Source organism: Vidua chalybeata, chromosome 2, assembly GCF_026979565.1.
Source record: "Vidua chalybeata isolate OUT-0048 chromosome 2, bVidCha1 merged haplotype, whole genome shotgun sequence".
In the NCBI taxonomy this organism is placed as follows: Eukaryota; Metazoa; Chordata; class Aves; order Passeriformes; family Viduidae; genus Vidua; species Vidua chalybeata.
The window spans coordinates 91,607,787-91,624,183 of record NC_071531.1 but is presented as its reverse complement, the minus strand read 5'-3'; the positions used below and the strand labels follow the sequence as shown (position 1 = coordinate 91,624,183).

The 16,397-nt window shown below is 39.6% G+C and overlaps 1 protein-coding gene across 1 annotated transcript in view; it reads left to right on the top strand.

Annotated features, from left to right (window-relative positions):
• The first annotated feature begins 774 nt into the window (after positions 1–774).
• The window catches only part of USP12 (ubiquitin specific peptidase 12), a 32,788-nt gene continuing 17,165 nt past the window's right edge, over positions 775–16,397 (top strand). Inside the window, exons 1-2 of the mRNA XM_053935947.1 lie at positions 775–958; positions 11,866–11,946. Of these exons, the coding sequence (XP_053791922.1) occupies positions 911–958; positions 11,866–11,946 (129 nt within the window). The 5' untranslated portion in view covers positions 775–910. The remainder of the gene's footprint in view (positions 959–11,865; positions 11,947–16,397) is intronic.

Here is a 16,397-nt window from a genome sequence, read left to right as displayed (position 1 = left end):
ATGTATTTATGATCAAGACCTTGTGTTCATTGACAGTGTTCTTAATAGTAATGCATTCTGATCTACTAGATTTTTCCTATATAAGAAAAAAGACAGGGTGACAGATATCTTGGCTAGCTTTGTGCTTCTTTATTGCAGGTATCAACATCTTGAACAAGTCATCCAGATTTCTTCTTACAATCTGCAGACAAACAACATGATTAAGCTCTTTCTCAAGCAGGTCCCTCAATTACTGGTATTACTACTTTATACATCAGTTTCATTTCCGCAGATGTCTGAGGCCGGGGCACTGTGGTCCCTTCCAGCCTGAGCCATCCTGTGATTCTGTGGTCAGGTATTGGAATAGGTTGCCCAGGGAGGTGGTGGGGTCGCTATCCCTGGAGGTGTTTTAAGAGGCGTCTCGATCCGGCGTGGGGTGATGTGGTTTAGGGGTCACAGTGCTGGGTGGACAGTTGGACTGAAGATCTAAGGGATCTCTTCCAACCTCGACGATTCTATGACTGTACAAATTCTGGTGCCACTGACAGATCCGTCCGTTCCCTCTGTGCTCCCCGCGGCGCCGGGCGCGCCCGGCCGAGCTTGGCCGGCCCTGGCGGGGCGGGGCGGGGCGGAGGGGCGGGCGGCAGCCGGGCGCTGACCCGGCGGGAGGCGGGGCCGCGCCGGGCGGGATCGCTGGGAGCCGGCGGGCGCGGGCGGCGGGAGCGGGGCTGCGCGGCGGCGGTGGGAGCTGCGCGCCCGGCCGCGGGGGCCCCGCGCCGGCGGGGGCGGGGGGCTGCGGGCTGCCCCCGCCGCCTGCCTTCCTTCCTTCCTTTACTGCCTCCCTCCCTCCCCTCCCCTCCTGCTCCCGCCCGGCCCGGCCCGGCTCCGCTCGGCTCGGCGCTGTGATTGGGCGGAAGATGGCGCTGGGCGGATGGAAATCCTAATGACAGTCTCCAAAATCGCCTCCATCTGTACCATGGTGAGCGAGAGGCCGGGGCTGTGCCGGCTCCCCGGGCTGGGGACGCGGGCGGCGGCAGCGGTGCGGGGAGCGGGCGGGCAGCGGGGGAGGCCGGGCGGGGGCGCGGGGCGGCGTCTCCGGCGCGGCGCGGGAGCGCTGCCGTGGGTGGCGGTCGGGAGCGGAGCGGGGTTAATCGGCTTTGGGAGACTCAACCTGGATGCGGGCGCCGAGGGGGTTGAGCTTTGCGGGCGGCGAAGCGGGGTCCCGGCTGCGGACGGGGCTGGAGCGCGGGGGGACCGAGCGCAGCCTTCACCAAAGTGTGCCGAAAGCGGGGGCAGCGCTCCGGGGCATCGGCTCCGGTCCGGGGCTGCCTATTGCAGGCGTGTGGTGGTTACGGAAGGGTTTCTGGAAGCGCCCTCCTTCTCCCGACTCGCTCGGTAGCGTCCCTGCTCTCCCTCCGAGTGCTGCGCTCCTGAGCTGGGGCTGGGATCGCCCATCCACGGGCGGGTGCTCCCCGGGTTACCCGGACACGTGCGGGCACCCATCCCGCCCCTGGTGTGCATCCATCCAGGTCCCGATAGGAGAATTCTCCCTGTGATTGCTTTCTCATTACTCTCTCTCGTGGTGAATTAGAGCCATAAGAAGAAGCACAGGTGTGATAAAGCTCTCTTGGGTTGTTTTAAATAGGGGTGGGGAGCTCAGTAGATTCGCTGATGGAGGAGTGATGATTTAAGGAAGGAATTATCCCTTAGTCAGTAGAAGTTACTGCTTGTTATGGAAGAGATGTGCTGATGGTTCATAGCAGAAGTTCTTATATTTGTGCTCTCTTCCACCTATTCCGTGGCCGTGTGAAAGTTCTTGTTACCAAATGTGTTTCCACGGGGGAAGGGAAGAGGTGAATAAGGGGACGAACATGCTCACTCATCTACTCTGTTAATTTGCTGAATTGCTATTATTATGTCTCATCAAACAGTGGGAAATGCTTACATTTCTTATTATTGGAAACTAATTTATGGTTTGCATAAATCGTGCTGCAAAGAGGCTTGAATGTCTCAAACAGATATTTTAGAGGTGGCCTGTGAGAATTTTGAGTGAATATCTGTAAGCCCATAGGATTGGATTGCTCAGGTGGTGTTTCGTCACTGGAATAATGGGGTTTTTTTTGACACGGGAGATGACATATTTTAGTTTGGAATTGGAAGAGTCTGACTTCTTGAATTTATCGCCTGTATATTTATCAGGTGTCATACTGACGTCTTGATGTGGCCAGATTGGTAGGACATGTAGCATGTGCTTCAGGAGTTTCCATTCTCTGAAGGCAGGTTTTAGGTTGTTGAGGAATTAGTGTGATTGTTCCCGAGCTGGGGCAATCTTTTATTGCAATTCTAGCTGACATCTTTTCACCCAGAGCTGGCCGCTGGCCTTTGTGTCAGCATAAATTCACTGCTGGCCTCTTGATTTGGGTCAAGTGTGAGGCCTCGCTGCTCTGCTTCTGGACTACATACAAACCATAGGTCTGGACTGGACAAGCAGATAGTTTAAGATTGTTCTCTGTGTATGTTTATTAGAAATGATATTATGTCACTGAGATTTAGGTCAATCCTGAAACAAAATTTTCAACTAAAAATCTTATTATCTTAAAGTTAAATCTTATTAACTAAAGTGCATGTATTCATAAAGCTGAAATTCTGATGGCAGTTAGAGATTATCTGTCCAATCACTGTCATGTGCACTGAGGTGGATAAACTCCAGGCATAAGACTTTTGCTGGGTCTTTCTGATCCATAAGCTTTAATAGTACTGTGATAGGGGACACCTAACATAGGATACCAGCTGTAAAAGCTTTTCAGCAGTTAATATGAGATTGTGCTTAAAAATATATCTGTAAAGATAGTGTGAAGGAGCACGTGGTATTTACTGTGGTGTTGTTCAGAATTGTGTGGTTGAGGCAAGGCAGATCTTTTTAATTCTAACAAGAGTCAAATACTTATGTTTAAGCATATGTTTTACAAAATTGAAGAGGATTATAATTGCTGAGTAATACTATTTCTTTTTTCTGGCAATGCTTCTTTGTGTCAACACACTTCGATAAGTGCCAGACAACTACCTAAGAATTCTTACAAGTTTTTCTTGCCTTTTCCCATGCCTGTTACAAGAACTCTCAGACTCTTCTGTGTCTTCTTCTGAAGACAAAAGTTCTTGTTAGTACAAAACCAGTAACAGGCAATTTTTGTCAAGAGACAGTTTATGCCTACACAAACCTAACATGTGCATACACGCATTATCTGTAACAGAGCAGTCTAGAACTGTATTGAAGAAAGTCTTCCATTGCAGTTCTGTGTTTCATGACTTCTTTTTTTTTTTAATCCAAATTCAAGTTTTGCTTCTGCTGACCCATTTATATTTTATGTGTCTTAGCCCTGTTGTTCAAGCTCCAAATATTATAAATCAGTATATTATGTTTTACATAATATATGTATGGGCAGATTGTGTGGGTGCAGTGAAGAGTGATAACCAGTATGTTTAGTTTATCTGTGGTACCTTTTGGGGATGATCTTCCAGGAGGACATCCTCTGTGTTGGTTGATAGATACCTTTGTATATGCTGCATTAGTTCATTGATCAAACACCTTGGTGTTCATACCTATGTTAACAGAGCTCTTTCTGCAGTAGTATGTCCTAGTGTCACATCGCCTTTCAGTTTCCTTAAAATTCTTTGCTCTATATCACCATTCACATGCTTCCTTGTGCTGTAGTAAGTCTTAATTACAAGGCTGGAGATTGTGGAAAAGCACTGAAAATACCTTTGCCCTTGAGTGCTTTAGCCACTGTTCTTGTTGCAAAAAGGATGAGGTTAAAATTGTGTGGTCTACTTTTTAAAATTATTTTTAAAGTCTTTGCAGTAAAAGTAGAGCTTGGTCTTTACCCTCATCCATGAGTAAAACTGCAATCAAAGCCTTACTTGACTGAACTATATGGGATTTTTAATGCATGGCTGAGGAGGGATAAAGTAACCTAGGCTAACTGAAATGGAGATGTGCCCCATGTTATACTCACAGATTGCGTCTGACTTCTGACTTCTGCTCCTTTTGTCTAGAATCCAGGAAATACTTGCTAGCAGTTAAAATGCATCAAGTCTTTTGAGTAGCTGAAGCAAAGGGAAGATAGAAATTACATTTGTAGCTTAAAAGCTATGAAAAGCCTCTAAGACGTCAGTCTCAGACATACACAAGGAAGTTGTAATGGTAGTAGTACCTGTTTTCAGTGTTTCTTCTAGAAAGTGGTTGATGATGTTGGCACAACCTGAAAAAGTATGATAATATTTTAAAACTATGCTAATTTAGAAGCTGTAGCATTAGACATCAAAATCTTCATGTTTTGGGTGTTTGTCTATGTATTCCCTTCTCTGTCTGCCATCTCAGCATCTTGCATACAGGGTCTGTCACTGAATGTCTTCAGTGATTGTTTCAGCCCCCCAGCACTGACATCAGATACATAGCTGGTGGTTAGATATTGATTGTGTGATGTAACAGTGTGTTCTGCGTGAGAACCTCTGCTCTTCTTACAATCCAAATTTTTGTTCTATTTCTGAGAGAATTTAAGACATGTGGAGCTGCTCTGAATGGCTGGCTATTGTCCTTTTCCTGCCTGCCTCCTCTTGAGGGGCACTGTCACAAGCATCCTTTTGTCCATTTCAGTCACATTTCACAAGGGTGAAGATGTTTCAGAGGTACTAGAGTTGAAACAAGCATGTGTGAGAAAAGGCATCTTAGAGGAAACAGACCCTGGCAGTGCCCAGCTGAGGGAAGGTTGAAGTGTACCTACCTTGAGTGTCATAGCAGAGAGGCTTAATAAACACTCCCAGTTGCAGGAAAATTTTCTAGCTAACTGTGAGAGAGGGGTGCATTTAAGGGCTTTCTTACTGCTTCAGGAATTGTTTGTTTACAATAGGGTTTCAAACCTGATTGTGAAATCTGCACTTAATGTAAATTGATGCTTGCCAGAGTCTGCAGCCAGACAGCAATGGCTATGATGTACTCAATCGTGTTCCTTCTAATTGCACTGTCTCTTCTGAAGCACAAATAATAAGACTTAAACATTGATTGATGATCAGGTTAACAGATTCCACGGGAAAGTATACAGAAGACCCATGCTGGAAGAAATGAGAATTGAATTACAATAAGGAAAGAAAAGTTATGGGAAAACAGCTTCAAAATGAGGAGATGACAAAAAAACTAGCAAAGAAGGAAAGGACTAAAGTAACACAGAGGAAGCCACAGTATTGTGGGGTTCTTTTATCCAGCTGTCTGACTTGCTTGTGTAGCAGAGTTGGCAAGAAGGAACATGTGCTCTGTCTCAGTCATGCATTTCACTCTGGCACGATGACCGGGATCTGCCGTGCTCCATGGACCGGAGCATTCAGACACGTGTTCTGTTTGGGTGGCTCTGTTGCAAGGCCAGGAGTTTTTGGAGAAGTATTTGTTAGGCAGTTGGGGTAGGAGCTTACACCACAGTGGGGAAGTCCACTCATCTGTTGGAGTTCTTATCAGGAGACACTTCGATGATAAACATGACACTGAGATTCAAGCATTTGTCGTCATCATTTTTCTAGCTGTAACATGCTACAATATGGTAATAAAAGATGAATATTTATATTTGGTCTTTGGAATACTGGGTTTGTGGCACTGTTTAGTATAGTAATTAATTTAGATAAATTTGTTTTCAATTTTCCTCAAAATAGGAATTTGACTCTAACATAAAACAGTTGTCAAATATGAAACACAAAGAAGGAATTCTCAAAGTTACGTAGTTGTAAAGCAGTATGTATACCAGCACAGGAAATTACTTAGTTGACATATGACTTACTTGGATGATTTGATTTATGTAAGTGTTCATTTTCTTTTTACCCGTAGACATGTGTATATTCATCTTGTATGTTCTAAGCACAAGGAAAAATGAAATATGAATTTGGACTCTAGTCTTGGCATCTTGGCAGCAGAATTTTTAGCTGTGTCAGTGGGAACAACTGATCCTGTTACCGGTCAGTTATGTAATCTTTATATTTACTTTTTATGTTCCTGAAGCAACTAGTTTGCATTAAAACTTATAGGAATGATTCTGTAAAAATGTGACAAAAGAGGCTTTTTCTATTCAAATTTCCTGAGGGAAAGAGGTGTATAAAAGCCTGTAAGGGTTGACTTTTGTTTTTGTGGGTTAGGAAGAATGCCAAAGTAAAATGCTTTTAAAAAATGGTTTATTTCAGTAAGATCTAGCTGATCTTTCAGTTGAGGAAAGAAAAAATCTAGATCTTTTCTGTAGTGTAAAACCAGAAGGTTGTATTAACATAAGTAGACCAGAATAGGAAAACATTTTTACCATCTTTTATAAACTCAAATTCTTTTTATGATTCCATGAAAATGGGAAGTTACAAAAGCAATATATTTGTTTTCTGAAACTGGAATTACATAAGTAATAAAAGCATATGAAACACACTGCAGGATGCAATTTATCAAAAACAACTATTGAGCAAATATGTTTTCCGCACTTGCCCTGCATTTTGAGTAGTTAGGTGAGTCTAATTTTTCTGAAATACTAACTTGTCTTTGACTTCAGCCTTCAAAAAGGATACACCATCAAACACTTGTCATATATGAGGAAGTGCGACTATAACTAGTTGCTGTGAAGGAAAATACATTGTGAATGTTCAGTGGGGCTTAAAAAGATGGGTTTGGTAGACATATCAAATGTGAAGAGGAATTCATTTTGTGCTTTGGTATAATTTTCCTTACCCAGGCAGAGGTGTTTTTACTTCATATTCAAAAATTCTTTTGTCTTAGCTTCACATGGTAAGAGTATACAGGACTATGTCTTAGACTGATTAATAAAATAACACTATTTGGAAATATTTAAAAAGCATTGACTGAAACTATCCAAATATTTCATGTATTAATATAATGCATGTTCTTTTGCAATGAAATAAACAACAAGGATTATTGAATCCCACTCACATTTCACTGCTACTTCCTGGCTAGAAACAGTATCAAAAGAATTATGTTTCAGTTTTGGTTGCAATTGAAGCAACAAATATAAGCTGATTCAAGGTAGCTGTTCCATCTCTTTGCTCTTAGTCGTGATTCATGTGAATACACAGAAATGTATGAATTCACAGATTCTGATAAAATGTAACTGTAAGAGTAGAATTCTGCATTTCTTCTTTAACAGAGAATTACTGTTACAGTGCATTAATTAGTGCATTGGGCTGTGAAATTCTGTATATCTTCACTAGTTGCATAGACAAGGAAGAATCTTTCTAATTGAGGCATAAAAAAAGGAAAAGCACTAGTGAGTGCTTCTGTACTGAGATTTATTTTTGGAAATTATAAATAATTTCATTAATTTTAGACTTATTCAGGAACATTGTTATTCCTGATTACTGAGTTTCCCTTTTACTTATAATGCCCTTCTATCACTAGAAGGAGTAATTGTTCTGTGTTTTGTGGTGGTGTGGTTAATTTGCCTATAACTAAGGTCATGTTTAAAAAATCTCACTTACATATACCCATGCAACATGGTTTAGTTATTTGAGTCACCTTTAGTCAGTGTTGTTCCTTGCTTCTTGAGTGAGGTGGGGAGCATTGTAGGGAAGGATCTAGCATAGTGCATGTGTGAAGGGAGAAATGGATCTTCAGGGTGCTGGTGACAAAGGTAAGTTTTCAGACAAGAAATTTGTTTTAAAGGTAAAATTCTGATTTTACTCAGGAAATTTACAGCTTAGTTAAATTAGAGGGTAAAGCTGTTAACCAATTCAAAAGATGACCCACCAAGCTATCAAGTGATCTTTATTCTAGAAAGGGATAGATCAAACCCCCCTATCCAAGGCCAGTAAGATGTGTAAGCTCCTAAGCACGTTAGGCTGGTTATGAATCAAGGGTTTGTAAGGGAAATTCTGCCTGCTAGGTTGGATGCTAATGACAAGGTAGGACACTTTAAAACTGCAATTGTTTGCCTGCTTGCTGACATGTTTTTAGACAGTATTTTTAATGTAGGTTGGCATCCCAATTTACCATGCTTTGGTTTGCATTTTGGGAGCGGTCTTAGAGTGCACAAATTGGATGATTTTTGGAGGAAACTACAGCAGACAACATAGATCAGCTGCAGCTGGTGTTCAGTCACAAAACCAGCCTATAACTAATCTGGCAAGAATGCTCTGAAACCCAAGGTGTGTATGTCAGGTCCTAAGCACCAACTGATTTGTTTTACAGCCTGGCTCCACTTATCTTATCCCTGTGTCAGCTGTTGGTGTGTCTCAGAAGGACTAGTTCAACATGGAACACCACAACAGTGTGGCCTCTGAGGCTGTGAGAAAAAGCAGTAATAAATGGCATTTCATTATATTGTTCCAGCAAGTGAAAAACTAAACAAACAAAAAACCGCATCTGCGTTTGTCCGTGCTTTGGTTTTTTCTGCCCTTTTTTTGTCGAAATGTATGGCATCAGTGGGCTTTTTAGTTTATTTTAGAAATTTGGGATGATGTATATTTGTAAAACATGAAAATCAGGAAAATACAACCATACACATTTCAAAGATAATACACCTTCCTATTCCGCTATATTTCCTGGGCTTTGATTCCACTAAACTGAAATAAAACCCTCATCTTGTTAGTGTTAAATGTATTGATTTTTACAAAACTCAAGCTCTTTTGAAAAAAGTTGAGAGATTTACATAAGGTACTTCCATGGTAAACACAGATTCTTATCCCTTCACTAAGAAATTAGCTTTTAAGGCAAAATTTATAAATCCAATAATATAACTTTTTTCTTTAACTTGATGGAGGAGATAAAGCAATTAATGTTCAACTGATTTGAACATGATTAAATAAAGGTTACATGACTTACCATTTTGAAGGATGAAGTCTGCAGTAGTTTAGTTTTACACCTAACTTTCATTGGGTTTTTGAAGATCTTCGTGTAATCATTGATAAATTTCAGTAACAAATAAAAAGCAAATCTTGATTTCATATTGTGTTCTTGTAAACACACCTTAGTTGCTGAACTTTCCACTTTGTAAAGCTGCATTTCATCAACTATGAGAAATGAGTGTTCTCTCTGCCTGTACTCTTGTCTCTGTGCTGGAAGGGGGTTAATGTAAGGCAGTGCTTGGTTGTGCAGCTGTATGGCTTTTACACTGATGAGATGCAAAAAGTGGTAAATCCCAGTACTACTGCAATATTATCATCTTCTTGGACTTCTGCTGTGCCTCTGTTGCATCTTATTTCTGGATAATGACCATGTGTCCTTCCCTTCAGAAGAACAAGGGAAGCTGGAGGTGGACGTGCTGACCAAACTTAGTGATGTTCCTTTCTGTCCCCTGTGTAATATCAAAGCCAGGTTGCAGTGTGGAGACTGGACACCTTTTGTATGTGTTATTAAGTGAGCCCCCCAAAAAAGAGAGTTTTATTTGGGGATTTTCCCGGGGATTCCAGTTAAGTGGCAGAGGAATAAAGTCTCTACTCCGCAGCATGCAGCACAGCCTGAAATTTCCCAAGTCTAGTTCAGGTCCAGTAACTCCAACTTGGCCAATGAAAAGAGAGGCACTCCCACTTATGCCTTAAACCTCCTGTGTCCTCATGTCCAAGAGGTGATACAGTACCATAATAGTTGGTGGTGCTGCAGTGCTCCCCCTCTGCATCTGTATTTGCATAATGGAAGAGTCAGCTGGGACTGATAATGTGGACTGTAATCATGACTGAGAAACACTTTGAAGCAAGGGATAATTAGGTTTTAAAATAACTTTTATGGGTCAGTTGTGAACACTCATTTTAGTGTACTCTTGCTGTGTTTCTGCTCTTTGCAAGCAATACACTGTGCACAGTAAAAATGATTGCTTTGGAGGGAGAGATAGCATCCTTTTTATGACAGACAAAAAGAGAGCTGTAAAGGGAAGTCTGAGTAGCTCGAGGGGTTTTATACTGGTGTAAAACATCCGTGCTGCTTTGTACTAACATTCATAAACAGCTGCATTTAAACATAGATGATGTCATGCTTTGAAGTCATGTGAAAGTCTGAGCCTTGAATGAAGTGTCTTTGAATAATCAGAAAACTGAGATGGTCTGGTAGTATCTCAGCCAAGTCAGATCTTTATTGTGCTAGAAAACTAAATACAGTGTTCAGGTCTGCACAAACAGAAACATCAATGTTTATATCATAATATTTTCCTTTCAAAGATGGAGTAAAGTAGCTGCTCCACCCTAGCTTTGAAAAGAGAAAGAATTTCCTTAAACCTGCTCTTGAATTTATTTTTAAAGAAGTAGAGATTTTAACAATAGCATAAAAGGCCCCCACAGTTCCTTCTTTTTTTTAGTTTATTTGTAATACTCACCTTGCCGGAGCTTGTGGGAGCATTTAAATAAGGCTGCAAAACTAAATATTCGTAGTCTCAGAGTGCTTTAATCTTAAATGAGGGTTTATACCCCTTTTCCTCACCACTATAATCTCCATTTGAAAACACCTTCTAAAGTAATAAGCCCTGCAGCTAAATCCTCAGGAAAGGAGAGGCTTTATCAAACTGGGTTATTGGAGGGGATGTGACTGATGACAGCAGCTAGGGCTGTGCTGTGAATGGAGCAGAGCTGTGGTGTGGCAACCGTGGAGTTTTCGTGGCTTGTGCCCTGTTCTGGTTAAAGTTGTTGCCTCCTAATGGACCTTTGAGCACATGCTTCCAGTTTTGGAACTGCTAAGGTAGTTTATGTAAAGTTTTGCAGTACCACGGTCGTACGGTGGCAGATGCCACATCACCATTTCATTTTGATTGTATACATTTTTGACACAGTTCTAATATTCATTCTGTTTCACTACTCCCTGTCTGCAATTAATCTGTGCAATCCTATGTGCTGTTTTTAGTGCAGCCCGTGTTGTAATATAATTGTTGTAATATGCCATGTAATGGCTATTTGCTATATCTTTGGTGTAAAAAAATGAACTTGGTGGGATGGAGTTGCACCTGGTTTTAAGGTTCTTTGATGCATATTATGTTCTATTTTAGCTGCACTTATATTCTTCTGGAATATTCATACTCATGTATTAGTCTCATTGAGGGTATATATAGATAGTTATAGGTATACAGATATCAGTTTTGTTGAGTGCAAAAAGTTGTATACATTTCCATTTCTCTAAAAGCAATCAGTGTAAGAGCTTATCCAAAGTTAGGATTTTTTTGTTGTCTGAATTTTCCAGCATACAAGTTTTTCTGTCTTTAAATAAAAAAGAAAACAATGCTTTTCTTTGAAAACACAGTGTTTACTGCACCAGTTCAGTCAACAGCCACGGCATAACCAAAGTCACATTCTCTGACTTCTTTTTGAGGATCAGACCCAACAGGTTTTTTGGGCAAAGGCTGCAGCATTTGTAACGCACACCATCACTGGCTGTACTGCATTTTCTTTTAGTTTTACAAAGTTCAAGGCATTTAGGAAAGCACTTTGAACAACTTATGTTTTCAGGTGAAACAGACCAGTCTCTTTGCTTCCTGTGAACAATCTGCATCTCTTAACTTTTTCTGGAATGTGCTTTACAGTATGAAAATTGTGCTTCTTAGAAGGAACTCACCAGTTGGCCTTGTATGGCCTGCTTTGCATCCTGTATTAGTGCAAGTGTTACCAAAGTAATTTGACTCTGGAAATAATAAGTAAAGAACATTGAAACAGTGTAATTGCATGAAAATACATAAAAATTATATAACTTTGAGATGCTTTTGAACAGCACATATTTGGAAACATCTCTAAGGTATTTTTTAGTTGTGATCAGGTGTTTTACAGATTTTTTTAATGGATGGTTAGTTGGTTTTGATTGTTTATCCTTGCTGAAAACTTCTTTTCCTCAGCTATTTTCACTGTTGTCACACTAATATTTTGTTGCTTTTGATTTTTTCCTAGGGCGCCAATGCCTCAGCTTTGGAGAAAGAGATTGGTCCGGAACAATTTCCAGTCAATGAGCACTATTTTGGTTTGGTTAATGTGAGTCTCAGACCGTAACTTACTGCTTTGAAAGGACAGAAATGGGTTGGTTAAACTACAAGACTGGGATGAGTGAATACTTAGAATTCTGAAAGATATAATCACTGAATATTCATACTATTGAAATGTGTATTTGTATTTAGTGTATTTGTTGAAATATGCTACTGGATTGTTGAAATGGGCTCTCTATTGAATACTTTTATTTTGATTTATTAGTTGTAGGGTAATTTTTACATCACTTTCATGTTATTAAAATGTGTAAGTCTTAAAGAAGGCTATTTAAAATATGTAGCTTGTTGTTCATAATATGCCAACAAAGTAAAATAAATACATGAAAAGAAAAAAAAATCTTGTCAAAGACAACGATGCTAGGAAGTATTTATATCTGCTATTTATATTAAGATTAAAAAAAAAATGACAGCCCAAAGAGGAAAGCAGAAAGGAATATATTGGATTGTTTGAATCAATAATTATTTTTAAGGAATGATTTAAACTTAAATTTCTGATATTACTGATGCAAAGTGTATCTTGTTAGAAATAGCATTATACTGATGGGAAATATTGAATTAGTCTCTTTATTGGGCTTCAGAAGCTACATAGTTAAAACAGGTTGATTTAAGAAGAGCTATTGTCTTGCTTTTCTTAATGAAACTGATTTAAATGTTGTGCTGGTACTGTAATGTGTCTCTACCTCCAGGTGCTTAGCACTGACCTGGTTCAAGAGTCTGCAATCTGAGCATGCGCTGTGGAGTCAGTAAACACTGACAAGCTGACTTCATGCATCTCCAAACACCATTGCTTAAATTCAAGTAATTTCTTTTCCCTTCTCATGAAAGCTGCAATACCCCCCAGATGCCGCATTGCTTCTCCCAGAAGAGGAAATACAGCAGTTTCACTGTCAATGCCTGTCACTTCTGCAGCTGAGCTGAGGCTTTCCATTTTTCTAGTGACTGGGTTTCTCAAATCTGTTACTCTGTTGACAGATAAACTGTTTTCCTAATTTCTTGTCCAAGTCCAGAGAGGATTTAGGACTAAACGGTGAAATTGTATTGTACACCTAATCTTAAAGTTTTAGATATTTTTTACCCTTAAGAGAAGGTTCAGTAAAGGACAATCTTCCTAATATGTCATGAAGACCAACAAATTCTGGCTTTTTGTACTCAAGGGGGAGTAGAAATTTGAATGGATATCTCTCATTGCACTCATTTAAGAGGCAGGCTGCTACAATATATCAGAGTGCTTTTAATTTTCTGTCTACTGCAGGAATTTTGCTTATTTTAGCTTCAAACAATAAAATGTTATGGGCTAAAATTCTTTGAATTGTAACAAATAATAAAATGGGATCTCATTATGTTTATGGCACACTGATGCTGGTTTTCAGGTACAGTGGTTGGAAAAGGAAATTCTGTGATGTTGATGCCTGAATGGTTTTCAGATCTGTTCTGCAGGCTGTGTTTACTAACACAGCACATATACACCATAAATGTGTAGTAGGTTTGTAGCATGTAAATCTGCCAGGAAAAGTCAAAGTATCAAGCTATGGCCAATTACTAGAAAGAATGACAGAGATAATGAAAATAAATACTAGATAATTAGATAATAAATTAGTACTATTACACTGAGAAGTGATAGAAATCATGGGGTTTGTCTTCATTGATTTCTCTAATTTATTTGTCGCAATTAAAGGAAGTGAATCTCCTAGGGGCTTATTAACATCTACTGCTAATTTTTTCTAATTTGTTTATTGATTTTGTTTGTCCTAACTTTCTCCAGGGTAATGGGAAAAAGGGAAACAACATAGAAGTCAGTAGCTTTCTTCTAAGTGTGCAATAGGTGACCATTTGAGCTGTCTGGGATACAGAAAAGCATTTTACATAAAGATGACAATTCTGAAATAGAGATCTGTCAATTTTCCAGAGGTAGCATAAAAGAGGAGGAGGCAAAAGCACTGTCTTACCTCTTTTCCAGCTTTGTGGTAGAATATAGGGATTGTTCAGAGGATGTGCTGAAAGAGCAATTTGAGAGGTAAAAGAAGACCTAAGAAAGGGCAATTATGGGAAACATATGGAAGACCAGATGGTTGATAGGAATGGAAAATTCAGCTTAGACTTAAAGGGACAATATCATTCACTGAAATAGCAGGAAATATCTAAGATATGTGGTAAGATGAAAGCATTAGGAGTGTGATGTCCCATGCATCCGGACAACCAGGAGCATCATTCTTCTTTCTCTCTTCAGTGCAGTAATGCAAACTGTTCCAATCTATGTGCTTCACAAATTAAATCAATCATTTTATCCAGTGAGGATGAAATAAGATGTTTAATCTCAGAGAACTGCCTTGGAAACTCTTCAGCAGTTTACTAGATTTCTAGAGCAGAAGGTTTGGTTATGCAATCTCTCGCAGTGGATCCGTGTGTTTTGGAGAAATCCTTTTCACTGGAATGGCTCATTGCAACAAGGAAAAGTTGTTGGAGCTGCCAGTGCATCAGAGCTGGGAGGAATCCTAGAGCTGCTCAAAGACTGTGTTGCAAACAGACCTAAGTTCTTGTAAATCTCTTTGTTGAATGGGGTTCAACAACCACATTTCTTCCCAGTTGTATTTGCATCAGAAGAGTAAGCTATAAGACTATAAATGTTCATGGGTGTGCAGTGGTTTTGTTCCACTGTGTTTTTGTTTTGCCTGCTGTCTCATTTTTCCACATAGGTTTGGGTGTTGTAACTTTGCTTTCAGAATTTAAAAGAGAAAAAGAAAAGGAGTGTGTGTGTAAAATGTAGAGAACGCAGTATTTTTGCAAATCAATCTCATTTCTCAGAATTTAGAGCAGAAGAGCAGTATGAACTGATAAGAAGAAAAAAATGTGGATTTTTTTTTTTTACATCTCTTAGTCATGCACAGCATAAGATGGTCCCAGCAGGGTCTTTCTTACATTTTCTACTGCTGTTCTGAGGCAAGCTGGACAAGCATGAAGTCCCACAGTGCAGGGCTTGCACTCCTGGGTGTTGTGGCTCTGAGGCAGTGCTGGCTGAGCTGGGGAGGAGGAAGGTGTCTCTTGGCAGCACAGCCCACTGCTGAAGGTCCAGGATTAGAAAGCAGAGTGTAGGTGTTGAGTGGGTGGTGGGAGCATGGGGAGGCTGGAGTAAGGCATTGAGTGTTTCTCTAAAGATGGGAACTGAAGTAATAATGGTGCTAAGGCCAACATTTGTTCATTTACCAAATGGAGTGGTTGCGTAGTCTAGAAACCTCCCAACCATTTCCCACTTGTTGTTTAGTACAGGTGCCTTTTAATTTTTTTTCATGATTGGAAGCATTTATTTTAAAAATATGTTGAGTTTTGAGGTGATAAAGACTGATGCTTTAGAGATAAAACAAATGTGAACTATTTAAAGTTTATTCAGGAGTTTGCTTTCAAACATTCTCCGGTTGCCTGCTGTGTTTCTGAATCTGGTTGGAGGAAAGCCTTTTATGAACTTAATCTGGTTGCTTTTATTTCATACTCACAGGCATGTAGGTTAACATACATTCATATTAAATTAATCTGAATTTTGTTCAGTGTTCTGAGGTCTTCATATTTTGTTCATCTCTCACTGCATGGTTGCCATTCTAATTAATTTATCATCAGACTGCTCCTTTTTAAAATTGGAATCTTATGAAAATTCTAATTTGCTTGCTTTTCATCTTTTGACACTTGCTGTATAAATTTTAGCAGTTTCCCAGTTTGATTAAATTTTAAGAACTTTCTTAACACTTTAATGTAGTTCTCTTTTTATGGCTGTTTCTAATTATAAACTCCTAAACAGCTTACAATATTAAATGTTTTGACAGAAGCTACTGTGTGATTTCATCAGCTTCCTTTAAGGTAAAAAGGCCCAGTTTGCCTCTTAAGTTCATTGAGTTATTTGCAGATTTGTACCACAAAGAAGCTGATATAAGCATTTTCCTAGCTTAAATAAAGAAAAATAATGGATGTTGTATTAATCACTTTTTAATATGGATACCTTAATGACATTTTAGTATTTTTTTAAATATGCTTCTTATTTATTCTTTGAGTGTGCCTTGCTTATTTAGAAAGTAGTTCTTTGTATTTCATTAGTTTAAAATAGAGGAAAGTAATTAATTTTTAAGTTTTGTGATTAAATTGCATGGTGCTCTTGTTTATCTTAATTGGGAGAGAGCAAAAAGTAGTTACTTCCCTGTTATTCCTAAGATGTGAAAGCTTTTAGTTCTTTTTCTCTGTTGAAGGAACCTGCTCTTAAAATAATCTCTGAAGGCAGTCTTTGCTATGTAATGCTCCCTATCACAACGATAAAGTCTCAGAATTTGCTATCTCTGTGTGCTGCTATCTCTGTATAACATCAATCTGAATGTTATTTCCACATTTTGCAGAATGTGTGTAGTGGGTGCATGCTGCAATTTGCAGGTTGTGGGACTGCAGGTGAAAGGTTGGATTACT